This window comes from Alosa sapidissima, chromosome 22 (assembly GCF_018492685.1).
Source record: "Alosa sapidissima isolate fAloSap1 chromosome 22, fAloSap1.pri, whole genome shotgun sequence".
NCBI lineage: Eukaryota > Metazoa > Chordata > Actinopteri > Clupeiformes > Clupeidae > Alosa > Alosa sapidissima.
Window position 1 is genome coordinate 27,633,696 of NC_055978.1, and position 27,258 is coordinate 27,660,953.

At 40.4% G+C, this 27,258-nt stretch overlaps 1 protein-coding gene across 2 annotated transcripts; it reads left to right on the forward strand.

Moving 5' to 3' along the window:
- Positions 1-1,233: 1,233 nt before the first annotated feature.
- On the forward strand, positions 1,234-27,056 carry entpd1 (ectonucleoside triphosphate diphosphohydrolase 1). 2 transcript variants are annotated; one of them, XM_042078446.1, is made up of 11 exons: positions 1,234-1,467; positions 11,611-11,806; positions 13,434-13,555; positions 13,797-13,914; positions 15,782-15,932; positions 16,321-16,480; positions 22,845-23,042; positions 23,355-23,612; positions 23,876-23,983; positions 24,068-24,208; positions 24,784-27,056. In XM_042078446.1, exons 3-11 carry the CDS (start codon positions 13,436-13,438, stop codon positions 24,991-24,993), a joined length of 1,464 nt encoding a protein of 487 aa, XP_041934380.1. In that variant the 5' UTR covers positions 1,234-1,467; positions 11,611-11,806; positions 13,434-13,435; the 3' UTR covers positions 24,994-27,056. The 2 variants fall into 2 exon arrangements, with proteins under 2 accessions (XP_041934380.1, XP_041934379.1); XM_042078445.1 differs by lacking the exon at positions 11,611-11,806.
- The last annotated feature ends 202 nt before the right edge of the window (positions 27,057-27,258 follow it).

Sequence of the window (27,258 nt, forward strand, 5' to 3'; positions counted from 1 at the left end):
GTTTGGCAAGAAAATGAGTTGAGCAAATCAGACCCAATTTGGAGAATGCCTAAAAGAGCCAAGGGAACTTCAATCACCTGATCTCTTGATGTCTGTAGTCTGGGACCTTTGTGTGACATGGAACTGAAAGAGATAGTGACAGCACAGCTTTTTTCGTCTTCCTTTAGAGGAAGTCAGAACCAAATGTGCTACGCTGAAATGGGATATGGGTCTTTCATGCCAACTCTACTTTCTAGCCCCCGCCTGTCTCTCATTGCCAAAGCAAGGACATGCGGGTCTGATAGAACATTAAAACATCTCAATTTACCCCTCTGTATCACATATCACACAAACACACACTCACACAGACTTAGGTGCACCTGGTTTTTAGGGTGTGGATCAGCACATATCAGGTTCATATTGGAGTTCATAAAAGCTGGAGACAGTACACCGTCTGTTCATCCCTGAGGGGCTCTGTTCACTGTCATGCCACCTCTCCAGCCCATCTGTGATTGGCGTCTGACAAACATGTGAAACTGATGAGAAAGACTTGGACTTTGCCTATGCTGAAATGCACCCACACAGTGACAAGGTGTTTTCATGAGAGATTTTGCATGGCAGTAATGGCTAATCCACCATAGCCGTTTGCCATAGCAACACCCTCATTCACTTACACACATTTGCACACAAACACATGCACGCAAACACACACTTTCATAACCCCTTCGCTTTGGTTTGGTTTTGCATCGAGGACACCATGTGTTTTGAAAGAGTAATCAGAACATCAAGTGCACACACACACACACGCCAAGCCTTTTGGATCTGCTAATAGAGTGTTTTAGAGCTTTTAGACAAACTGGTGACAGTGCAGGAAAGCTAACAGTTAACCGTGTTGAAAAATCAAACAAACACCTCTTTGTGCTTGTTCAGGGAGACGTCAATGCTGGTCAGAGACAAAGATGGTGGACAAGCGATACCAGACACCGTGCGTGCGTCTTGTTGAGGTGTATTCTGTCATTAGTAAATGCAACTGATTTGATGCAGTTTGCTTTTTCACTTTCTGTTTCTGTCTGTTGGTGACATTGTTTGTTCTCTGTTCCTCCATCAGCATTGCTACTCAGACAGATGCTCTGAGTATAGGAAAACAGAGTAGACACAGGGAAGAGAAAGAGAGACAGAGAGAGAGAAAAGAGGGGAGGAGGGAGGGAGAGTGTGTGTGTGAGAGAGAGAGAGAGGGAGAGAGAGCGAGAGAGAGAGAGAAAGAGAGAGAGAGAGAGAGAGACATGGCAAGCCCGCCCCCTCAAGTCCCCCCTGGCTTTATAAAGAAACTCCAGAAGACCTGCCTGCCAAGGAGCAGCACACCAGCACTTACAAAGCAGAGGCAACAGCACTGAGAGCGTGAGTGAGAGAGAGAGAGAGAGAGAGAGGGGGAAGGAAGGAAGGAGAGAGAGAAGGAGAGAGAGGCTGTACTCATGGCTGAACAAAGAGGTAAGCAAATGGCTTTTCAATGGCTGCACACACAATTGTTTCCATTATCACACACACACACACACACACACACACACAAGCACACACACACACACACACACACACACACACACACACACACACACACACAGTATACCTATACAAAGGAGACTCTTGCTTCACTGCAAAACGAGATTAGATGTTAGGAAGGAGGAAAGGAGGCAAAGTGCAAACACTGTCATACCCAGATCCCAGATAAATGCTTCTCTCTGGCGGTTAGGACTAAAGTAGACATTTCAGATAAGAATCAAAATGGGATGCTTGGTTCATGACAGTTTATCATGTGGTGTTGTGTGTGTGCGAGGCTGTGTGTGCATGCATGTGTTGGTGTGTGTGTGTGCATGTGTGCGTGGATGTGTGGGCCTCGGCGTGTGTGAGTGTGTGTGTGTGTGCATGCATGTGTGCCTGAATGTGTATGATAATGTGTGTGTGTGTGTGAGAATATTTGCCATATTCAGTTACGTTTTCTATTTGTGTGTACTTGTTTGAATGGAGCTTTTCCATTGAGGCTATACAATTCTGTCAGACTAGTTCTTCGTGAGAGTGCAAACATGAATTTGCTTGAATTAATGCTAGAGGGCTTTTTGCTTGGGAATAACACTGATTTGTTGCGTGTGAGCAGCTCTGTTCATGAGACAGTTTGTATTTCAGAACCTTCAGATATGGGTTAAACCTTTTGTATTCCATCACAGGCGAGCACCCTTACTTTATCTTGTACACTCTCGGAGACTTAACCTGACCCCAGATGGACCTGTCAAACAATCAGTGGCACTGCATTCTTGAGAGCTTACCATGGACCTTCACTTCGAAGTACAAAGCTGATGCATTCCAGCGTTTCACATTAATCAGAGTCTCGGTCTCACCTAGTGCTGGTCAGTGCTTGCGAGGGGATACCTTGTTGTGCCAGCGAGGTGATATGTTGTTAGTCACCACCGTAGGAGCAGACGGATGCCTGTGGCAGTGGAGATTGCTAATGAGCTGATGCAGTTACAGTTGTGTTTGAGACCAGCACTCTGGTGCATGTATGAGGTAACCACATATGGGGGTGGGAAAGATGAAAGGGCGAGAGGCCAGACACTTTGCTTGGAGTGCAAAGACGTTGTTAGGGAGGAAACGGGTGGGGGTGGAAGGGTCGATTATGTAAGGGCTACCTCAACACAGATGCGCCATCTGGCATGCAGTGTTTGAAAAACCTTGTGAGAAAACCCTATCAAAAACTCAGATTCAGATTTGCATTTTGGACTGTGATGAAAGAATTCAGTTTGTGAGTTAGATCAGGTGTGCGTGTGTCTGTCTGTCAGTGTATCTGTGTGTCTGTCAGTGTGTGTGTGTGTGTGTGTGTGTGTGTGTGTGTGTGTGTGTGTGTGTGTGCGTGTGTGTGTGTGTGCGTGTATGTTCATGGCATTAGCCAGATTGCTATTGGTATTGTTCTGATATCAGGAGACAAAAACCAGGCGCTCGGTTCATGCCACTCAGCATCCCCTCCTTGTGCCTATTTCGGTTCACCGGGAGAACCAACTTCCTGTCCCCTGCACAACAAGGTCAGTGTGTGCCATGCCTTATTATTCCAGTCATGTGTCATTTGAGGAAGTCCCTCCAGCCAGCCTGAAAGTGAGCCGTGGTGATTCCCTTTTCTTTGTCTCTGAAAGGAACGTTTCAGAGGAACTCATTGTCTGTGCCTGGCACACTGAAAATAGCCGAAATGCTATAAACACTCTTGACTTCCACCCAGCGAGATGCACAGCATAGCAACTTGTAAATATTTGTTATGAAGACTTGTTTCATTTAACCTCATAGATGACCTTAATGTTTACTCCCTGAGGTTCCTTTGGAGGAATAGTTCATCCATTTTATTTCCATCAAAAGTGTTTAAACAGCAGACTGAGTTGTCCAAAAGACCTTTCAGTCTAGATCCACTGTCATGCGTAAACAAGGATTTGTTTAATTCATTTTGATTGCATCATTTAGCACAATTAGGTCATATGGAGCTCTTATTTAATGTTTGACTACAAGCCCTTTTCTTTTTGAAATGTTTCTGCAGAGGTCATCCCATGCACTATAGTCTCTGTGCAGCTTTGACTGGAAGACATTACATTTTCACATTGCAGCTCTTCAGATTCCTTATTTCTCCTGAGACTGTTGTTTCTGAGGTGGACAGTGGAGTAGGACTCCTCTGTCTGTCCTTCTCATTAGTGCCTTGTCCGGCTTGCGCATGGAATGTACTACAGAGCAGTTCGCTTGCTACATCCATTAGCCTGAACACAACCTCTCTGTGTAAGTGTAAACAGAGTCTACTGAGGAGCCTAGTGACATTCCATATGCTATTCATACACACAGCATTTAAGTGGCATTTGTGTTCATGCTAAACCATCCACGAGTCAGATACAAATGCTTCTGGGTCTGAATTATTCTGCGAGGGGAAACTACTACATGCTGCATTGTTAAATTATGGAGCATCCAACAGTAGAAATCTTTTGCATTTAGTGCATGCATGCACACAAAATTGAATAGTCCTTTAGCTAAGGCTGCTGTATGCATGACTGGATCATACCCAGTGAGCCTGTACAAGCTTAGCCTGACATTCCAGACACTGCAAGAAACCAGTGTCAAACCATTTGTGTGATTCTTTGCTCATCATTACTGTAGCAGGTCATGTAAAAAAACCTGCCTGCAAATAGCTACAAATATCCTTCATGGTCTTTCATCAAATCATGACAAATTTGTACTCAACACATCTGTTATAGATAGAGGGGTGTTTCCAAGAATTTCCTGCTTGCAGAAAATATTTCCTGTTGCTTTGTCAGTATGACTTGCTGTGATGCTCTGCTTATCTCTCCAGAAGATGTAGCTGAGTTTGAAATGTCATCCCTCTTAGCTAGTTGTGCCTGTGCCCTAATAGAGCAGGAAGAAATCAATTCATGGTATTCTGGGCTGTCTTTACAGTCAGTCACTACAAATGCATATGCGAGGGTAAGCTTAGAATTTTACTGTCGGTGCCAGAGTGACAGAGACTGTTTTAAGGAATTAAAGACACTTCATAATGTTTATCTTACAGTGTTTGTCACCATGCCAAGATGGCAGAACATTGGGGCTCCCAAAAAATAAGGTTATCAATCTCCACTTGGTGGAAAGGTCTGCTCACTGTTACTCTAAAGACAGCTACAGAATGTCAGCCTCAAATGTACACTTCACTTCACTTCACTGATTGCTGTCATTGTATGTGTCTATTATCTTGGAGGTTAACAGCAGAGTGAGTGACTTTGGCAGTTTTGGAAAACAGACACTTCCCTTCAAACGGCATGCCTTAACATAACATAACATAACATAACATAACATAACATAACATATAATATTCCATAACATTCCACAACATAACATAACATACTCTCCTGAGCATTTAGCTAAATTGTGCTATTTTCTAAACAATTGTGCTATTTGCTAAAAAAGAGTGGACAATTTAGTAAAATGACCACATTATGTACTAGAATGAGTGTACAATTCAATAAAATGAGCGCATGATTTAGTAAAACGAGCACATATTCATTGGAACATATAATTAAAAAAATCAATTTAACAGTTTAGTTGACAAGACTGTGTGAAAACAACAGTGCAAAATGCAGAAACAATGCAAAATGTGTGAGTGTGTGCATGTTTGTATTGAAAACTGCTAAACATTTAGAACTAGCACCATTAGGTCTATTATGTGGATGCAATCCGGAAGCACAAATTTAAGTCCCGATGTCCTCAAATGAGGACATCAAAGTTAAAAGCTTCCTGATGTGTTACAATAAAAAAATAAATGCGAAAAATGTATGCCATATCATACTAGAAGTGTTAATAAGCATAAATAAACAAGTTTCAACCCCATAAATTACAACGGTACTCTACCATGACGACAGTTGTCATGTGCGCGCTGACAAAACAGGTTGATTTCGACGCCATCTTGTTTTTTTCCAATACAGTGTAATGTGCGTTTATTACCACTAATTGATACAAATAACTGTCAGGATATGAGGGCAACAGAAATTGATTCAGAATATTAAAGTAGAAAGTTCTGCAAAGCCTAAATGTTATGTCCTCATACGAGGACGCAGGGTCTCAGAAGGATACATAACACATTCACATATACTATCCCTGACTAGAACACTTATTGTCATTGTTGGGAAATCAGCAGAATGTTTCAGACCCTGCCTACTTTCTACGGTAAATTACATAGTTCATGATTTAATTTAAGGCAAATAATTGTTACTCTGTCTTAGTCCATGTCTTTGGGAGATCCCGAAACAGACATAGCACTACATCATTTAGTTTGTGAATTGTGAACTAACTGATAGTCAGAGCCTTTAGCCTTTTCTGCTGTTGTGTCTTTTTCTCCCATTATATGCAAAAGCCAGATATCAAGACAGTTCTACAAGCTGTATGATACAATCTTAGAGTAATTTTATGGGACAAGGTTTGATGGAGAGTTGTGGCTTTCTTGGGTTAATCCCTGTCTGTGCTACTGCAAGCAGTGTCTCCTCTAATCTGTGCGACTGCGGGAGGAATGAAAGCATGTGAGTGGTGACCAGTGCTGAAAAGATCCTCATTAGTCATGTTACAACTTATTACTTCTATAAGGTAACACATCATCTGTGAACCTGGAACAGAGAGGTTCAATAAGTTGTTGGATTCAGAAGAAACGCTAAATGTGCTGCGTATGGTTCTTATTTAAACGTCAAGTTAATTGAAGTACGGTGCAGTATTTCCCGGGGAATGTGTTTCCTTTCATGGCTTGGGCTCAAGGCCAGGCAGACATGATGTCATGGGGTTTCCCATCAGAAGTGGAGTTGGAGCGGCGTGTCCGGAGTAACCACACAACAGCTAGATCAGACATGCATGAGGACAGCAGGCTTCTCCCAGTGAGATGCCCTTGATCTCAGCCACCACAAACATGTGAGATCTTGGCCAACAGTATGTCATTACCGCAAGTCACAAGGGACCATGTCAAATAGGGGAAGTGACTGGCATGTTTTTCCAGTTGAAAGAGAACATGATCAAACCTGCTGTATAGTGTCAAGGATGGGAATTGGCTGGTGTGCAGAGGAATACAACAATGGCAACAATGGCACTGCTGCTGAATATAAAATATATAATCCCACACAGTTATGTTTTGTATGTTATCAAGCACTTTTTACCAGTCTCCCTGTGACACCTCTCTAGACATTTCAGCACCTGCATTGGTTTTTGCACATATTGTACAAATTTCACATGTATTTGAAAGGTCCTACAGCTGGTCCTAGTACATAGTACAAAACACAGCTATTGGCACAAATGTCTGCACAACTTAATCTTCCCCCAATGTATGTGACTTGCACAGCTCTAAAAATGTGTATCATTGCTCTAAATAAGTACCATCATGCGTCAAATTTAGAATACAGTTGAATGTAAACATAGAGGTTATGCTTAGAGGAAACAATTCACTTGTAGTTCAGTAAAATCATGTTTTAATGGAACTCTTGCTCTGTGCGAGTTTCAAACATAGATTGAAAAATTTCCTTTTATGCCTCACAGTTATGTAATAATCCTCAAGGTTTGGGTTAAGAATAAGAGCTCAACATACCTTCTTTTTGTCTTCTTATTTACAAAATGAGTCAGATAAGCCTCAGATGTACACAGAACATTACTTCACACAGTCTAACCACACAGTTAAAGGCATGTCCATACAAGACATTCCTCAGAACAAGTTAGGCCCTCTGCTCTGAGCAGCCAATAAGAAGCTGTCAGCAGTAGCTGTCCTCTAAATAACAAGGGAATTGAAAATGGAACATTTTTGGTAGACCTTCAAGGACTGACCACTGAGGAGACTCCATGGGGTTCAAAGTTCAAAGAGAGTACAGTCCAGCTGCTTACTCCTGGGGATGAATGTCCAAAAGCTCTGCCTGAACGGTACTGTTGGGAATGGAACCATGCCAATAAACAGGATAGAAATGTTTAGACAGGCAGTGACAGGCGTCTAAAGTCTTTCCATCCCATATTGATGATAGCCATATGAGGTGGCTCTTAGTCTTATTGTGGAATATCTTCTGCTCTTTCTTGTACAACCCCCAGGCAGCTTGTTGTTTCTTGCATGTATCCTCTAATTTCGTTCTTAAGACCGAAGAGTAATATGTTCATTCTGGACCACATGAACATCTCAAGAATGTTGTCATTGTAGACATAATTACAGCTTGTTATTGTTACTTGTGAGCCTTCTTCGTAGACCATGGCAACACTTAGGACAGGTTATTATTTTCCAGAACATGTTAGGTAAACTGAGCAACCGCTTATTACAAGTAAGCCAACATCCATTTTTGATGACTGCTGAGGCCAAACTTGGTGCAGATGACTTAAGCAGTTGTACCTACTGATGTGGTAGGTGTCCCTCTGTGGTCATTGGATAATAGCCACTGAACTTGCATGCGCTCACATTGGGGTTTTGTTGTGGAGATGTCCTCCAGGATTTCTTTCATTCATCCATAGAAATGCCTCATCTAACCCCTCTGTCTGCACATTGGAACCAAGAGTGAACTTATTTATCACTACAATATAAGCATCACTGTAGTACATCTGTGGTACATTAGCAAAAAAAACTGGTCTGGTGAATTATTCATTTGTGTTTGAAGGATAAACAGATGCACCTTTAACCACTGCCAGAAATTGTGACAGGTTTGCTAGGCCTTCACAAACATTCTCCTCATGAGTGACTACACAGACAACCTGCTTGGTAAACAGGACAGCTAAGTGAATAGGCTTAACACATGAGGTGGGTTGAGCAACTTTCTGTTGAGCAAACTTACAAAAATGCAAATCTGTCTCAGCAAGCATCCTGATGTCCTAATGTAACAGTTGGAATGGGAACCTAGGTTATTCAATTAAATGAATGTAGTAAGAGGCAAAGGTTGCAGAAATATAGTAAATCTTTTATTTTCTTGTTATTCTTTCTCTTTGGTATTTTTGTAGTTGAATAAGTTATATGTATCGAAATTATTAAGGGCCACAACAGTATAGAGGCCAGTACAGCGGGATCAATGGTAAGGCAAACAAAATAAATAAGCATCCACCAGGCAACCACCAGCGCTGCTCGCCATAAGAATCAGTTACAGGTAACAATTACAACAGACTACTATGGACAGTCAATACTCACAGCAAATAATAGCCACACCCTTAAAGCCAGGGATGGATTACTGCACGGGCCTACCGGGCCCAGGCCCAGGGGCCCAAGGGGTCAGGGGGCCCTGAAGCCCAAGCCTTTGCATGGAATCATTGCCTCAATATCAACAAATCAGGATGTAGGCTATGAATCTGATTAAATTTAGTATTGGCCATCCCCAAAATGCACCAGAATACAGGAAATCACATCAAACTAATTAAAACATTTCTGGGGGAGGACCCCCAAACCCCCCCTCCCACATACAGTATATGACAATAAGTGGGGGGCCCTTAATACATCTGGGCCCAGGGGCCCAAAAGTTCATAATCCGCCCATGCTTAAAGCCAACCTAGGAACACAAGGTGCCACAAAACTTATGTCACTGCAAGCCAACACACCACAATCCCCAAGACTCACACAGTAGACTAACTAGGGGGAGATTACCACACTGGTGCACGCCAATACGGTTACACTGCCACTTACACGGACCACAGCGACTGGATGGAGGATGGAATTACACATACAACAACACAAAACCAACATTAAATGAAATAAGGTAACCAGGAATGTTAAACAATAAGACACCACACTAGCTAAGGGTAGCTAACACGTTTGAAATTATTTAAACAACCCTGGGAAAACAGTGGCCTAAAGAAGTGGGCCTACGAGGTGAATCACGAGGCCTTTTCACACAGAGATCACGCTAAATTTGCGGGAAGAGGGGACGTCTTTTTGCCGTCTTTTTGTGTCTGAAAGCGAGGTGAAAATTTGCCGGCCTGCTGATCTGTTCACATGATGCGGCATTTTGGGGAGCCAGGAGGCAGGATCAGCTATAGTAAATTAAATTTTGACGTGCAACGGGGAGTTTAGAGTGATAGTCGTAGGCCTTATGTGCGTGGGCCTTTAGATACAGCAGGTGTGTGATTTCAAAAACCATGGTCACGACTTTGGTCACAATGTACTGTGCATACAAGTTATTCATGAAATTATTAAATATTACAACAATAAAAATAGCTTGTGTAGCCTACTGTTTTAATTGAAACATGCTTCGCGCACAAATGATAGCCTAGGGCAAAGAGAATGGATATCTCAACATAAGGATAGCCTACATTAGAAGATGATGATTAGTGTAAACGTTGTCACACGACGTGATAAGCAGTTCTTTAAAAACCCAACGTTCCATTCAGTCATAAATCATTCAAGCGTAGGCCTAGTGCTCGTCATGAAAAGAAAACAGCAGCTTAATATTTTTCAGGTGTTTAACAGTAGGCCTAGGCGCGCTGTTAGCAGTTATGCCGAAGGCAGTGAGATTATTAGACATTGCATCCTGTCACTCAACATCGCAGTTCGGGTTGATAAGATTCAGTTAATGCGAGTATGGATCGTCTCAAAGTTTGGGACAACCAAACAGCAGTGTAGGCAAAGCAAATCCTAATTGTTAGGTTACCATAGCTGTCTTTTCTCTAGGCCTAGGCCTATTGGAAATCGCGACATAAGCACATTGTTTTCTTTTTTCTTTTCTTTCTTGTTCGCGTGTTGGGTAGTGAAGCGATAATGCATTTAAAGCAGAGTATCATGTGAGCCAGAGCCGATATGGCCAGAACTGCTGCTCTGTAAAGGTATTTCTGTCCCACCCAAATTTGCTGAGCTACTTGCGAAGTAGCCAATTCATCACAGACATCATGTATCACACAAAGAACCTTTTCTCAGCCTTTAAACGATGTTAGTGGTTAGTTGTTGTGGTAAACGGTTCGCGAGAAAAGCAGTGTTTATATTAAACGCTCTGACTGAACCTTATCTTGGGTGGGAGCAGTACAATAACAACTCCCTTTTCCATGGTGGTGAACTCCCTACACTGCCTTGATTTTCTGCAGAACAATTGAAGGATGCTGAGAAGAAGGCTAACAACGCTCAGGCTTTTAAAGACCAATTTCAGGTTGTAATTTCATGTGATCAGTAACCAAAGATAAACTAGGCCACTCACCAGGGACTTTTGCACAGGCAATTTATTTCACACAAAGACACTCGTGTAAGCAGGAGAGAAATAAAGGTGTAGAGTGACTGTGGGATAGGATGATAACCAGAGCTAAACCAAAAATTAACATATTTCCATATTCAGATTATAGAAGTGAAATATATTTCCATGCAGTACAATATTTCCATCCACTGACTGGATTTTAAATGACCACACCAGAATTGCTCTTAGAGAAATCTTTTAGGTTATTTGCTTGATGTCCCTACGTGATAACCTCAGTGAAATGCTCATGCAGGCTGCTCTGTTGGTGATGCTGTTATTGGTGGGTGCTTTTGATGATTTTTTATTTTTTGTTGCTTTGGTTTTTGGTTGTGCAAGAGGTACTAGGAGGTGCAAGAGGTACCAGGAGGGATGGATCCTGCATGCAACTGCTGCCAGCCAACTGTGGCCTGGTTGTTGATTAACCAGTGTGGGAAATCACCTAGCTACAACACAAGGAATTTAACGCCTCTCCTGTGTATTTCTGAATTCCATAGGCTATACAAAAATAGTATGCCTTCAAACTTTCAAGAAAAAATACAAATGCAGCCATACCACTTTCTAGGTTACTACTTATTAGGTTGAAACGAGTATGGCTCAGTCAGTGCAGCTAACCTAGGTTGGACATTTTAGTTGTATTATGTTATGTGTAATCACAATCAACCATTTTCCGAAGAGGGCCATCTGATCTGTAAAATTGAATAGGGCCTGCTAGATTAGGCCTACTGTTCCAACCGGAGCATTGGAGTCACTCCGGTTTTAAAGTTTTGTCTTTTCGGTCATTTAACTGTATAAATGGGATTTCTTCATGAATAACGACTTGTTAACTCTTGACGTGTCAGGTATTTGGCCTATCCTAGTAAGAAAATAATGACTGTTTGGGTTGCAATCAAATCACTTTGCCTTGCTTGCCAAATGCAAGCCATACCGGCTGTGTTACCATAGGGCATAGGCGTTACCACATCGACTGTACGGCGAGGGGCAGGACTTGAGGAAATGTATTCTCCAGGAGGGTCAAATGCATGTTCATCGCCGGCAACAGCAGTCTCAGCTGGTTACCAGTGGAAGGTGCCATAAAGGAATGCCGACGTGAGCGGACAGCTCGCGCAAAAAATCAAGTAGGCTATTCATAATGCATAATGCATTTAAAACATATTTAAAACCATGTTCAAACAATCATGTTTTGCTAAATCGGAGTGGCTTTACAGTGTCTACCAAATATTATAGGCATTCAAGTCATTTGAAAATGTCAAAATTGTCGCCTAGGCTACTGTAGATTAGATCAAATCAAATGTAGCCTATAGTTAGGCTATCTGTAGCCTATTTGCGTTGCAACTCATTTAAAGGCTATTTCCAACTTTTTGAGAGTGGTTGTTTAAAGTTAGCGGAATAATATAGTCTATTCTAAATATGTGGTTATGAAGTGTTGACTGTGTTGACTTGGGCAGCAAGCGATCGATACAGCGGTAGGCTACAGTCAGACTAACAAAGACGCTATATCCACTTGGTTACAAGAGCATTGTGCGCCAAACTAAACGTTACCTTTTTTCGGTTGTGGAAAAACCTCTTGCACAAGCGTCGGGTAAAGGTGCAAGCGTTGGAAAGTCTAGACCGCAGTAGGCTATTGTTGGACATAACAAATAGGCTACCATGAATTACTGTAATCTTCTATAGCTGTTCGGGTCTGTGGGACCCGTTTGTTCAATGTTTGCTGAAAGAAAAAATTATCCTATTTATTATTTCTTCTAACTCAAACTCATTGGCCTTGGCTCATTTACTATGAAGAACATAAAAAATAACTTATTTTCAACTGCACACGGTACATCCCCCCTACACATGTGTGTGTGTGCGTGTGTGTGTGTCTCTGTGTGTGTCTGTCTGTGTGTGTGTGTCTGTGCATCTGTATGTGTGCATGTCTGTGTTTGTGAGCGGGAATGTTGTCTTTCTGCACCTGCTATTCCCACACAAAGTTATGATCATAAAGTGATCTCACAGGGGTAAATATAGTATAAGTAGGCTATATATAAGTATAAGTATATATACTTTTTTGATCCCGTGAGGGAAATTTGGTCTCTGCATTTTGACCCAATCGGTGAATTAGTGAAACACACTGCACACAGTGGGGTGAAGCACACACTAATCCCGGCGCAGTGAGCTGCCTGCTTCAACGGCGGCGCTCGGGGAGCAGTGAGGGGTTAGGTGCCTTGCTCAAGGGCACTTCAGCTGCTGCCCACTGGTCGGGGCTCGAACAGGCAACCCTCCGGTTACAAGTCCAGAGTGCTAACCAGTGGGCCACGGCTGCAAATGACAAATATGAACAATAAATGGTGTCTATATCATTGGTAATTGAGCTAAAGTAAGCATCTGTTTTTGCATAAATTGTTATGGCTGTATTGATTTAAAAGCCTAATAATGAGGTGGGCCCACCAGACCCGGGAACATTGGCTGAGTAACAAAAGTATGAACACCTTACAAGGGTTAAGCAACGACTCTGAATGCTGTCTCACCCCATGGGAAAAATAAATTTCTCTCCACTACACTTCCCTCCACTCACTAGATATCATCAAGCTGAGTTAATCACACTACCCAGCTGGCCCTAAGTAGGTAGCACTATGGAGCCATGTAAATGAAATTGAGTTGAATTGATTTTTTCGCAAAATTATATCAATTGAATACAGCTGACACAGATGCTTGACCTTACATCTGTTGGCTAATTTTATCTTTAATTTTGTCTTTTTTTTTCAGAAATGAAAGCTCCATGGCACAGTGGAAAAATGCTCTGTGTGGCCATCTTCTTTATTGCTGCTGTTATTACACTCGTAGCCATCTCTGTTGTGCAGAATAAACCGATACAGCAGAAGTATAAGGTAGGCAATGGTTTATGAGATACAACCACCTGTGTCTTTGTAAATACTGACTTTTGGAACTGGCTCAGTGTTGAATGAAAGTCCTGTTGCACCACAGTTAATGGTTACTGTATGCTCATGCTGAAAAGGAAGTGTCAAGGTTTACCTCTGAACTAAACTGTGAACTTCAAAGCTAATTGACATGATAAATAAACTCTCTCATTCTCTCTGTGTGTCTTTCCCCTCTCTTTTATGTGATAAGTATGGAATAGTGCTCGACGCAGGTTCCTCACATACGGCGTTGTACATCTATGAGTGGCCAGCGGAGAAAGAGAACAACACTGGGATGGTCCGCCAGCGACACTATTGCGCTGTGAAAGGTATGGCATTCAGTCAGGACATCCTCTCTCTTCCTTCTGCTAGACCACTGCAGTGTTTGTGTTCAGCAGGGTAGACAGGGGCGCTGCTAGAAAATATGGGCCCTATGAAAGAAAATAATTCTGGGCCCCTCAAAATGCTAGATGGTCCGCTGGCAATTGATAAATTGAGACTTAAAATATATAGGCTACAATCATTGATTATATAGCATATTACAATGCAGCCTGTAAAAACCTACACTGGTATTCAACCATTTGTTTCCTAACACAATTTGATCTCTTCACATAGACAACATCAATAGAGTAAATCCTGAGCAACTATTGCCTAGCAGCTTTGAATAAGGTAAAAGTGAAAGTGACACCTGTTAAACTCACCTCAGCATGACAGTTACTGAGGGTAGAAAAATCAAAACGGAAAACCCTTGACAGGAGGGGACATGAAACGATCTGTCAGAGCTACATGACTACATGCACAGACTATGTGACAGTATGCACAAAATGAAAGAAGTCATAGAACCATAGCCTTCCTATTTGTGTGTGTGTGTGTGTGTGTGTGTGCGTGTGTGTGTGTGTGTGTGTGTGTGTGTGTGTGTGTGTGTGAGTGTGTGTGTGTGTGTGTGTGTGTGTGTGTGTCACTTGTTCTAACTCCTCTAACTTACAGCTACGTGACCTACATGCAGAGATTATGTGACCGCATGCACAAATTCAAATGAAAGTAGACATAGAACCTCAGCCTTCCTATTTGTGTGAAATTAGGCCACTAAAATCTTTCCACATGGTTAGAAAAATCAGTTACACTTTACTTGAAGGTATCTACATAACAGTGAAATGACATAAACATGTCATAAACATTATACACAACTCATAAACGTTTATGACATAATGCTTCTGTCATTAAGTGTCATTCGGTTTTTGTCATGACAAGTTATGGTTAGAGTTAGAGCAAAGATCCAAGGGGGGTGAATACTTTTTATAGACACTGTATATTCTAATAGGTAACTGGGTCAATTTATCAACCGTCTCTGGTTAGAGTTAGGGTTAGGGTTAAGGTTAAGGTTAAGGTTAAGGTTAAGGTTAAGGTTATGGTTAAGGTTATAGTTATGGTTAGGGTTAGGGTTCATGTGTCATGACTGTGTATGATAGATATCTCTATAAGTAAAGTGTTACCGAAAAAACTGTACCGAGTATAGTATATTTAATCCTCACCACATTTACATTTATTCATTTAGCAGACAGTTTTTTCCAAAGTGACAAAGGGCCATTCTCATCAGAGCAACTCAGTACAGTGGCCGACGGCTGCAAACAACCTGCAATTTATGTCAATTTATGAAAATCGACAAAACACTTGCAAATATACAAAACACAAACAACTTAAGAAAACATCTTCATCAATTTGATGACAACAAAAAGTGCATAGCCTACCTATTGTCCTGCAGGTGGACTAGACCATTTTGCGCTTTAGCAAGGGATGTGTGACTTTAAACTGTCTTCACTATATTTTATATAAAAAGTTAGTCAATCAACCAAGTCATTCAGCAAATGCACTTTATAAATTAACTTTACAATTAACTCTTCCCCCTTGGGGCACTAGTAATCAGTCCCACTTTCCCCCATTGTCAAACTTTCTATTCCCTAGGTACATTTCTTGCAATTGCAAAACTGAAATCTGGAGATGATTTTTGCAGCAGTTTTTATGTTATTTTTTTGTAGCTCTGGGAGGAACAATTTGTTGAAAGTATGAATTAAATTTGTGATTTGCCAGGTTTTCATCAGCTTAAGGTTTTGTACCAGTTGTTGATTAATCAGTAGACCAGCATGACAGGGAATTTGTCCCTGTGATCTTCTGACCTCATTTGATCCTCTCCCATAGGCAAGGGAATCTCCAGCTATGCCCACAACTCCAGCGGAGCAGGCCTGTCCCTGATGCATTGCATAGAGGAGGCCAAGCGCAAAATTGATCCAGCCAAGCACAAAGAGACCCCAGTGTACCTGGGAGCCACTGCAGGGATGAGGCTGCTAATGTAAGCCATTTTTGCCGTAACAGATTCACAGGCCTTCAGGCTGGTGTAATCAACATTCTTTTCAAATGTGTCAGTTAGGTGGCTGAGAAAACATGTGTTATGGGACTGGAATCAGAATGGCACTGGACGGTTCAGTTGTAGTAACCAATCAGAAAGTTCCTGAGATGGTGCCTGAGAGTTGTTATTTTTTACAACATCTTGAAGGCAGAAAATAATACTCCCACTGTAATTCTTCATAAATCACATCACATTATATTTCCATTCAACAGTTCAAATAGATTTAGCAGCAATTCTTCAATAGTAACAATCAATTAGTAATAAAATAAGAATCATATTGCAATCCTTCTGCATCTTCATTATGGGCCAATGGTCAAACCGCTCTTCCTAGGGAGCAGGACCCTAAGAGTGCAGAGAAGGTCTTGTCCTCGGTGAAGGATACCCTGTCAAAGACGCCCTTCGACTTCCAGGGGGCACGCATCATCACTGGCCAGCAGGAGGGGGCCTTTGGCTGGATTACTGTCAACTACCTGAGGGAAAACTTCGGGAAGGTTGGTTCCCACATACAATATAAAGCCACAGGCTTTTATTTCTACAGAAATTAAATGCAGGTAGTTCCAGCGCAAGACTCTTCTAAACCAAAACCCAGTGGTGTATAATAGCACATGACTAATTATACTTGTTTATTTACTGATCATGGCAACTTGTTTCTTTGACTAAATAATCTCAGCAAATATTACTCTACTGCATTTGAACAGGTAATGTTACTTTACTTTTTGCCCCAATTTAATTTTATTTAGAATCTAATTTGAATTAGATTTAATTTAAGAGTTCATGTAATGTCACAGTAAACTTTTTAAGACATTTTCGAATGAAATAAATGTTTCCCAAAACCTAAACACAAATGTTGGGAAAGTTTGGAGAAGTGTCCATTGAATCAAGTGAAATCATTGGCAGATCAGATATTGAAGAGAAAAAAGTAAATTCATACCAACAGTTTCATTTTCCACTCAAGCAGTGAACTCACAACTAGGGACAAGTGACTGAGCAATGTTCCTGAGAACTTGTAATGGACAGAATGCTTTCTTTACTTTTTGGACAAAGGTTTAATTCACTTCTGACTTTATGGATGAAATGAAGTAATTTTACAGAAATTCCATCCACATTCCATTCTGCATTGTGTTGTGTAGGCCTAATGTTAGATAGGCTTGATTTTCCCAACCTGTAGAACAAGGACTTTAACACCTTTACGTTGTGTCAGAAGTAGTGGCAAAAATGATCATATAGCACATTCTGCTTTTTGTCCGCAAAATGAAAGCACCACAGTAATTTCAGTGCACAACACGATTAATCTGTTTTGCTTTCTGTGCATGAAAGACTGCACTCTCTTCAACATTTTTTTAAGCAAAATGACAGTTACATGGTTTTTGTAATAAATCCATGCATTTCATAGCACAGAGATCATTTTTTATACCAAAAAGGTCACCGGATAAGTTTTTCCCTTAAACTTAAGTGTAACGATATCATTTAACCCTTAAAGGTGTAGGTTTTTGAACGTTCTAAGTTCCGCAACAATTGAAGGTTCTAAAATTCTATGTTGAATTCAATGAACCCAGATATTCTTTAGAACGTTCATTTCTCAACATTCCCGTAACACCGGTGTGACGGTACTCCTTTAAGGGTTAATTCACCATCACCATACCATCACCATACTTTTCCATACCATTTTCTCCTCTATTTTTCAAATTGGATGTGATTAAATGTAGAAGTGACACCAACAAAACAAAGTTATACATAGTATAAAGCAGGTATACATATAATACAATAAAATATGTTTGATAAGCTACTTAAGTAATGTTCAAATCAGATATTTTAGGACTTTTACTTTACCTACAGTGCCTATAAGAATATTCACCCCCTCACAGTCAAAGCAGATTTCTACCAGGTAATGTTAATCAATTAAAAATATATAATGCAAAATAAGTGATTGCATAAATCGCCCCCTTAAAGTGACTGACCTAAATCAGCAGAGGTCCAGCCAATTGGTGCTAGTAGTCTCACAGTTGCTGAAATGGAGATTGCCTGAGTGCAGTGAATGTGTATAATATAGTAATATAAAAACACCTGTGTCTGGAAAGTCCAGTCACTGGTCAATCAGTATTCCTGGCTACAATTCCACCATGAAGACAAAATAACACTCCAAGAAACTCAGAGAAAAGGTTATTGACAAGCATCCCCTGGATTTCAGTGAAATCTATCATTAAGGAATGTAAGGACTATGGCAAATGTGCAAATATGCCTAGAACAGGTCATCATCACAAACTGAGTGACCATTCAAGAAGAATACTGGTGAAGAATACACCATTTAGTAGATGCACAACAAAGCATAGAGTTTGTGTGGATAGGTCTCAAATGGACCCTTTCAAGAGAGTTCCATTATCAGCATCATAGTTGGCCCCACAAGACTTCCTTTTTAACATTCCATATGTTATCTTAATGTAGAGGAAGTAGATTGGGGCCCAAATAGAACGTTCAAGCATTGTTTTTGTTTTTATTGATGAAAGGGTCTATAAGGCCTGGACCACGGTCAAAAAACTATCTCCCTCTACTCCCGCCAGCTCATTCAAACCCATCAGCTGTTTCACCTGTGTAGGTGCGCATCTAAGTAGGCGGAGCAGAGGCACCCAATCCGTGCCCACAATCAAGCACCCTGTGACACAAATGCGCTACATATCACAGTTGTCTAGTACATATTACAAACTATAAAATAATCATACCTAAATTATACTTATACTAACATATTAATTACAAATATCTTGAATATCATAAATAAATCATGAATTGCAGAAATGGCTCCAACAATCTGGATACTGCAACCTTACTCCATTTTTCTTTGCAAAACTGCTGGGGTGGGATTTATGCATTCACTTGTTTTGCATTATTTTTAATAGTTGCTATGCACTGGCGAGCATGACGTAGATCCGGTTAAATCTCAGGATGTCTGTAAACATCCGGTTATCGTAGAGCAGGGGTCTCAAACACCCGGCCCGCGTCCTGCCCAATTCCGGCCCGCGACGTATGACAAAATAATAATGTAATCCGGCCCTTGAGGCTATTAATTGCGACAAACAACGATACTGATTAAAATAGACGATAGATCCAGGTACGGTGACAAATCTCATTTATAGGCCTACTCTGCTCCACTATGTGCAAGACATCCATAGCTTGATTCAAACCCAAAATCGCTGCGCAAAGTTTTCAGGAAATACTTGTATTACACGCGAGAAACACAAAGACGTGCATATGTAATGACGCGGAAGCGATGCAGGCCATAGTGTTGCAGAAATTGAAGCAGAAATTAAGCAGAAATAGGCCTACACCAAATGTTGAAAAACGTTCACGTGCGATGAAGTCTTAGGTAAGCTATGTTATTAACCTATTCTAATTCTGAAGGAGAATATCCTTTTGGAGATTATGATCGATCGTCTATGACAGTGATAGTCACGGTGCGTCTGTGAATGGAGGTGCGTGTATACAACGGTGTCCACTAAGCATACCATGCTTGTTTCGACCCTCTGCCCAACATAGCTTGGAGGTTGCAGTGGTAATCGTGATGATAGTGTCCGTAATGGATGTGGTACAGACAGCAGGGCTAGTAGAAATAGGGCTCTAAAGAACTACAAAGTCAACCGCAATATGATGCGAACTTCTGGGTACTGCAGATTACCCGCGATAGGAACTGTTTGACCAGAATACTTTATTGTAGGCCTATATTGTAGTAATCTATTACTAAACCACAACATATTAGGTGTTGGTATACATCTTAGGTGTTTTCCTGTTAATTTGTTATGTGGGTAATATGAAAAAAGGAAAGTAAACCTGCTTAAATATCTTCATCCAGTATTTACTGAAAGGTGCATAATTTGAGGTGCTTGCCATCCAGTGACAAATTACATGGGTAAATTTACCCCCTTCATAAACTTTTGTTTTACTCAAAGATTTTTACATTTACAATAGGACTTCATCTCTGACCACTTTCAAGCCATGGCCTTTGAAATTTTGATATAAAAATCCAATGGTGTTGCTTTCTTAACCCTGATGCCTAGTTTGCCAGGATTAAAAAAGTTATGAGAGGAAATATTTTTATTTGGTGTGAAACACACACACCTGTTTTTATGTTTTTCATTTATTTTATAATTTGTATTAATATTTATTTTATCATTATTTTATTTATAAGCTAAGGTTGCTAGCACAGGTGTCTAAAACTAGATAAAAACACTTGCACTTTCTGTTTGCAGTTTTGTGTGGTATTTGAAAAAAAGAACATTGCATTTTCAGAAATAGCCGGCCCTTCAATCAGATGACGTTGGCAGAATTGGCCCCCAGCTCATTTGAGTTTGAGACCCCTGTCGTAGAGTGATGTGATGTGCTACCGTATGCTACCATCGAATGCTTGTCGTCAAAAGATCCAAAACGGTTCGTTTTCGTCGTTGTTTATGTTAATGTTTTTACTTGAACTTTGTCTTGACTAATAACGCGATGACATGTAAACGTACGAAATTGTCCTTTCAAAGGCGGGAAGATGGCTCTTCTAGCCACCACTGCTGTGTGCCGCAGTGCACAGTGTCTGCAAGATGTAATTCTTCTGTTAGTTTTTTTACTTTCCCCAAAGACATTGAATTACATAAACGGTGGGTGATTAACATGCGACGAGACAATTTTCTCACAACAAACACACAAGTCTGCAGCCGCCACTTTCTAAGTCAAGACGTGAGAGAGCCTCCGACTCCAGCTGGGCGCAGACGTCTAAAGAAGGGAGCTGTTCCAGTTCTTTTTCAGTGGAACAACTTCAGTCTGCCAGCCCCACGGCCAGGAGTTTGGGAAAGGACAGAGCGTCCCGTTACAGAAACCACCAGGGTTGGGTCAGATTACTTTGAAATGTAATCCATTACTGACTACAAATTACATGGTAATTTTTGTAATCAGTAACGTAATCAGTTGGATTACCAAAAACATGTAACGTAATCTGATTACTTTAGGATTACTTTTAGATTACTTCAATAAATATGCCCATTAAGTAAAAGACACCACCACAGAATTGATGAAAGAATTCTCATTCTATTTTTCTCCACTCTTCTCCAAACATGCACAACTCAGCTTAACCTTTATAAGGGCACAGCTGGACAAAGCTTTCGCTTTTTTTTTTACCCAGGGACATGGCCTGAGATTGGCATAAAAAAGGGAAGCATTAAACCCAAATGACACCATGTCCATTTCAATTGTGGGGGTGAGAAAATTATTATTTTGGGATGTTTTTCAACCAGGGGGACCTGGTGACTTTCTTAAAGTAAACAGTAACACTAAAACAAGAGGCTACATTAAGATTAGGAGGAAAAGATCAGTGTGCCGAGAGACCTGCCCCAATAGTATGTAAGTTAGTAAGTAAGTATATCTTTTGATCCTGTGAGTTAGTGAAGTCGAACCGGCAAGCCTAAAGGCCGAAGCCCTAACCAGTAGGCCATGGCTGCCCCAAAAGGCAGCATTTGAACATTAAACCACACAATGATCCAAAACATACAGCCAAACAAGGCAAGAAATGGTTAACAGAGAACAATATCAACATTTTAGAGCGGACCTCAATCTGTCAAAAAAGTGAGCACAAGGCCAACGTGATGGCAAATAATTGTTCCTGCCTCAGAAACCAGATTGCTGCTAAAAAGGTGCAGTCTACAATCATTGTGGAGACATGAAGAGGCTTGGTGGGTATTATGAACCATTTTGAGAGCTGTGGTGGTAAAAATAGATGTTTCCAGTGATTGTTTAAAAAGGGTATGAATAATTTTGAACACGCAATTTTTCATAAAAATGTTAAAAAAGATAAAAACACTTTTTTTTATTCCATGTTTTTACCACATTGTCTTGTAACCTTTTGGCATGTGCAAGTGTAATTTTAAGTAAGAACAAACATATTGGTCAAGAGAAAATCAATATTTGCCAGGGGTATAAATATTTTTGTTCTTAACTATATCTTAAATAGTCTAAAAAGTGAAAGTCTTGTCAAATTAAAAGATAGCTAGGCTATCATAAAAAAGTTGCATTGTTTGCATGATAAAATCTAATCAGGTAATCCCCAAAAATGTAACTGTAATCTGATTATACATATTTTTTATTGTAATCTGGGCTGATTATAGTTACTTGATTTTTGTAATCTGATTACGTAATCCAGATTACATGTAATCCGTTACTACCCAACCCTGGAAACCACGCACGATCCATCTCCAGCAAACACCTTGTGAACTTCGTATCTGCCATCGTAAATGTCGACTGTCACTGTCTAATGTTGTTCTTCATGTGACCGGAAATGTCCAAGCATCCTTACGCCAATGCCGAAGTGATGCGTGCATAGAGCTTATTCATTAACATTACTTGGTAGAAATCTGCTTTCACTTTGACATTATAGAAGGGATTTTTGTAAATTATTGTAAAAAAGGCCAAATTAGATTGATTGAAATCCCATTTACAAAAAGCAGTAAAAGAGGAAATATCCAAGGGGGGCTGATGAATACTTTTTATAGACACTGTATATTCTAATAGGTACTGGGTCATTTTCGTTGTAAGATATCAATACTTTTACTTAATTATGGTTTTCAGGTGCTTCATACACCACTGCCTAAACTCTAAGGCTAATTTCTGACAGCATGGGTGTCTTGTTTGGTGTTAAGAGTTTAAAGTAAATAAGAGGAATAGAATTGATTCCATAATATATCTCATGCTTTGATCATGGATGGAATACTGCAGAGTGGGACTGAATAACAGTAACCAGAACATGACTTAAGAGGCAGACATTCATCTCTTGTTGGAGGGAACTAGCCATCTGATTCTTTTAAGAAAAGTGAATAGTACGTTTTTTTTCAGGCTGCAGGAACAATGGGAGCTTTAGACCTGGGAGGTGCCTCCACCCAGATCACCTTTGTCTCCAACCAACCAATAGAGTCACCTGACAATTCCATGGACTTCCGACTCTATGGTAGCGACTACCAGGTGTACACACACAGCTTCCTGTGTTATGGGAAGGACCAGGTCCTCAAATTGGCTCTGGAAAAACAGCTACAGGTAAGACTTTCACACCACAGAAGTGTACACACTGTCAAAAGGAGATTGATCATGCACTGACATAGCCTACTGAATTCATGGCTTAATTACTGTCCCGTTTGTGAAATTCAGAATCACTTAATTTTATGGTTTTTGACAGACTTCAGGTCTACATGGAAATCACTGGAATATGTATATACCATTTTAACTCAAGAGGAAACATTCCCCCAAAAGTTTATAATTTTAAGAGCCATTTCACTTATATTCTTGCATGTATAATATTAGACTTTCCAGGCTTGTTGTTTTTAAGGCTCCCTCTATTTTTTCACCAAGTCAGGTGAGACCCTCCTACATGACCCCTGCTTCCACCAAGGCTACAGTCAAGACAAGCAGTTTAAGGACGTGTTTGATACCCCCTGTGTCAAGACTATCAACAAAGATGATTCAAAAGAAAATTTCACACACAATGGCACTGGCGACTTTGCACAGTGTCAAAGTTCCATCCAGAAAGTCTTCAACTTCAGCCAATGTACAAGCTCACGATGTTCCTTTAATGGAGTGTACCAGCCTCCTGTAGTAGGGACCTTTGGGGTGAGAAATATCTGCTGGCTACTTTCATCTTTCTAAAAGCTCATGGTTGATTTAGTTGTATGCAGTGCATGGTCACAAGAAAAAAATATTAAAAGCTAGAAGGTATTATAAATTATATCCAATCAAATACATTTACTCTATTAGATTATGCTCCATTTACAATAATCATCAATGTGTTTAGTTGGTTCCTGATCATTTTGGTATTACAAAATAGTACTGTTATTCATTTCATATCCTCCTCTTTGTTTCTGTGCTGCTCATAGGCCTTCTCTGCGTACTACTTTGTGATGAACTTCCTAAACCTAACTGGCCAGTCCCTGGAAGATACCAAGAGGAACTTAGCAGATTACTGCAAGACCCCATGGAACGAAGTATGTTGACTTCATGTCAAGCTATAGGCAATATCCATCCAGAAATCGCAGCACAATGAAATAATACCTCTCCTGATTTTTCAGATTAAGCAGAGATACGGTGAACGAGTAAAGGAGAAGTACCTTTCAGAGTACTGCTTCTCTGGGACTTACATTTTGACCTTGCTAGAAAATGGCTACAACTTCACAGATGACACCTGGAGAGATATCACCTTCATTGATAAGGTCCCCAGCTTTCTCGCACTCATCTTTGTCTCCCATAAGAGTTAAAGTTCTATCTGTGCTCTGTGAAAAATGGGCACCTGGGCACCGCACCCTAACAATACATGATGATCTGCATCATAAAGAGTAGTACAGTTAATAAGTGCCTTACAATCATTTTAGAACATGCTTAACACATTTATTCAAAATGTTCATTTTCATTTACAAGTTGTTCAAAAGTATTAATCAGCCAATGACTGTGAATGGTTGTAAATGAATCATATGGGTTTGTTGCATAGATCCATTCAGCTGGCAGTGTTCTTTGCAGTGTATGTGTATATCTCTGGGGCATTCTGTGTAACTCCAGTGTTTCCCATACATTGACTTATTTGTGGCGGCCCACCACAATATCAACTTTGACCACCACACAATGAGTTTCCAGGTTGTACTAAATTGTGCTTAAATCTGGTTAGCATCATAAACACACTGTGCTGATTGTTAAAAACTGTTGTATTCAAGGTAATTCTGCAAAGCAACCACCACAAATGGAATTCAATTCTGTGGGAAACACTGAACTCTCTTGTGTTGTCTCCTCACAGATCGAAGGCAGTAGTGCAGGCTGGACTCTGGGTTACATGCTCAACTTGACCAACATGATTCCCGCCGAGGCCCCAGACACTCCACTCATGACTCACGGGGGCTTCATCACCCTCATACTCTTCCTCAGCATCTTCCTCCTCGTCCTCTTGTTCCTCGGCCACAGATTTCTTGGTCGGCCTTCTTGTTCATCTCCGAAGGATATTGTCTAGGCCTGTGTCAAGGCTGAGGTTACAGGACAGACTGCCCTGGGGAAGGGATTTTAATGTGACCACCAAGGGACTAGCAGGAATCTGATGAAGGCAGCATCCTGTTGGATAAGGACCACCTCTTATGGAGCTCAACTTAGCTAGTAGCAGACAGTAACTAGGGCCACAGGAGTTCAGAAGCACAGGAGACAGGTTAAGAGTGAAGGTGTTGATGTTAGTCTTTCACTGTCTTCAGAAACTTTTCCTGCCCAAACCAAACAAACTCAGGAGATTGTTGGATGTTTAAGAGAAATTGTTTTATTTTGGTAATAGCAGTTCGGCTATAAATACTGTATAAATATTTTTTAAAGGGTTTTCTTATAGCACTGTGTGCGTTTATGTGTCCAACATGTAAATGATGAGCATGATGCATCATCATTTTGAGCTGTGTAAATAATTGACAATTTTATTATTTTATTATTTTTAACAGACCCCAAGAAAACCAGTGGCATTCAAAAAAGTTAATGATGACATGATCTACTCAAATATTCTACAGGCATTTCAAACTAGGTTTTATCTCTTATCACAAGATGAACTTTAAATGCCTTGAAGTGGACACTCCAATAAAATCCCTTCATGGGATTTAAACATCTACTGTATTTTTATGCAACTATTGGAATATTATTCCATGTAGAAACTACAGCTCAGTTATCAAGCTTAACAAAAACAAAATTGAACCATTACCTGTACTCACAACAGCATTCTATTGCTGTCACCGTAATATTGTAGTATTGTAATTATCATTCCACATTTTTCCTAACTGGTATGATATAAGTATAAGTATAAGTATATATACTTTTTTGATCCCGTGAGGGAAATTTGGTCTCTGCATTTAACCCAATCGGTGAATTAGCATATGCAACATATGCAAATAGTAATCCTTTCTACAAAGAATTGTACTTATTTCTCATTGTTCAGATCAGGCTTAACTAGGTTATGAGTATCATCACCTTGCCTGTCAAGTGCTATGGTTTAGGTCAAGTGTGCAAAATGTCCATAGTAGCTAGCCATATTATCTGTCCAAAATGTATTTAGATCAAGAACAAATGGGTCTGAAAAATGAAAATATTGAGTTTTGAGTCTTCACTCTCAATGCCATGCATGGTATGGTTATGTTGGTGTAGAGGAGGCTTACAATTTCATCCCCACGGAGCAGTGACAGTAACATGTTTTTTATGCCCTTAAAGGTGTAGGTTTTTGAACATTCTAAGTTCCGCAACAATTGAAGGTTCTAAAATTCTATGTTGAATTCAATGAACCCAGATATTCTTTAGAATGTTAATTTCCCAACATTCCCGTCACACCGGTGTGACGGTACTCCTTTAAGGGTTAAAATGAACATGTTATTGCCTCCCCTTTCCGCAAGGACTGCAATGGCTAACACTGGGATTTATGATGTTTTCTTTGAAATTACCATTCATGGACTTGTGTTGTTATGCATAGCAAAGTGAATGTGTTACTGGGAGGAGAGCTCTTTATCCCCCCTGACACCACAGGGGGGCACTTCCTATAAACTCTCTCTTTACCTCACAAGGACACAGGATGAAGAAGCCTGCAGAGGTGCCTTTTTAAGTCATTCTCTTCTCTGTGTGTTGCCCTTAAAAGTGAGAGCATCATTCCTGTTTTTCTTAGCTGAATGTGAATGAATCTGAATGAATGAAACCTTTACTGTTATATACCAGTTTCTCATGTGTACCAAGTGTGAAGCAGTGAGCAGAAAGGCCATGCTTACATGGAAAGGTTTCCCTTTTGAAGCTTAAAAGCGTCTAATATTTGTTAACATCAGTAATGTGAGTAATTGTCATTCCTGCCCTTGCCTGCATACATGGATGTTCTTGCACAAAACTGACCTGTCATCAGTTTGTGATATCCAATGTATGATTATCTTGCCATGTACAGAGTTGTATACTGTGGTTCCCCACCAAGGGCCATTCACTTTTTTAAATTGTCAGTCTCTTTTGTATATTGAATATAAAAGCTGTGGATTTATATATTAATCAAAAAAAAACTTTTCTGTGGTATAGACATGAGTTGTCTTGGTTGTTTTCATCAGGCAAAGATCATCTCGGCACACCAACATCTTGAAAGTCCACTCTATGTCCAGAGTCCAGAGCTACTTCATAGACTATTTATTTAGTCTGTCCATATAGCTGTAAACCATGATACTGTAGATGATTCTGTACACTAATACACATACTGTGATTCCTTACAAAGGTTTACAACCATAGC

Coding starts and splice junctions, on each gene's coding strand:
- entpd1 (XM_042078445.1), top strand. Junction 16,481..22,844: donor TGAGGGAAAACTTCGGGAAG/GTTGGTTCCCAC, acceptor GTTTTTTTTCAG/GCTGCAGGAACAATGGGAGC. Junction 23,984..24,067: donor GCAAGACCCCATGGAACGAA/GTATGTTGACTT, acceptor CTGATTTTTCAG/ATTAAGCAGAGATACGGTGA.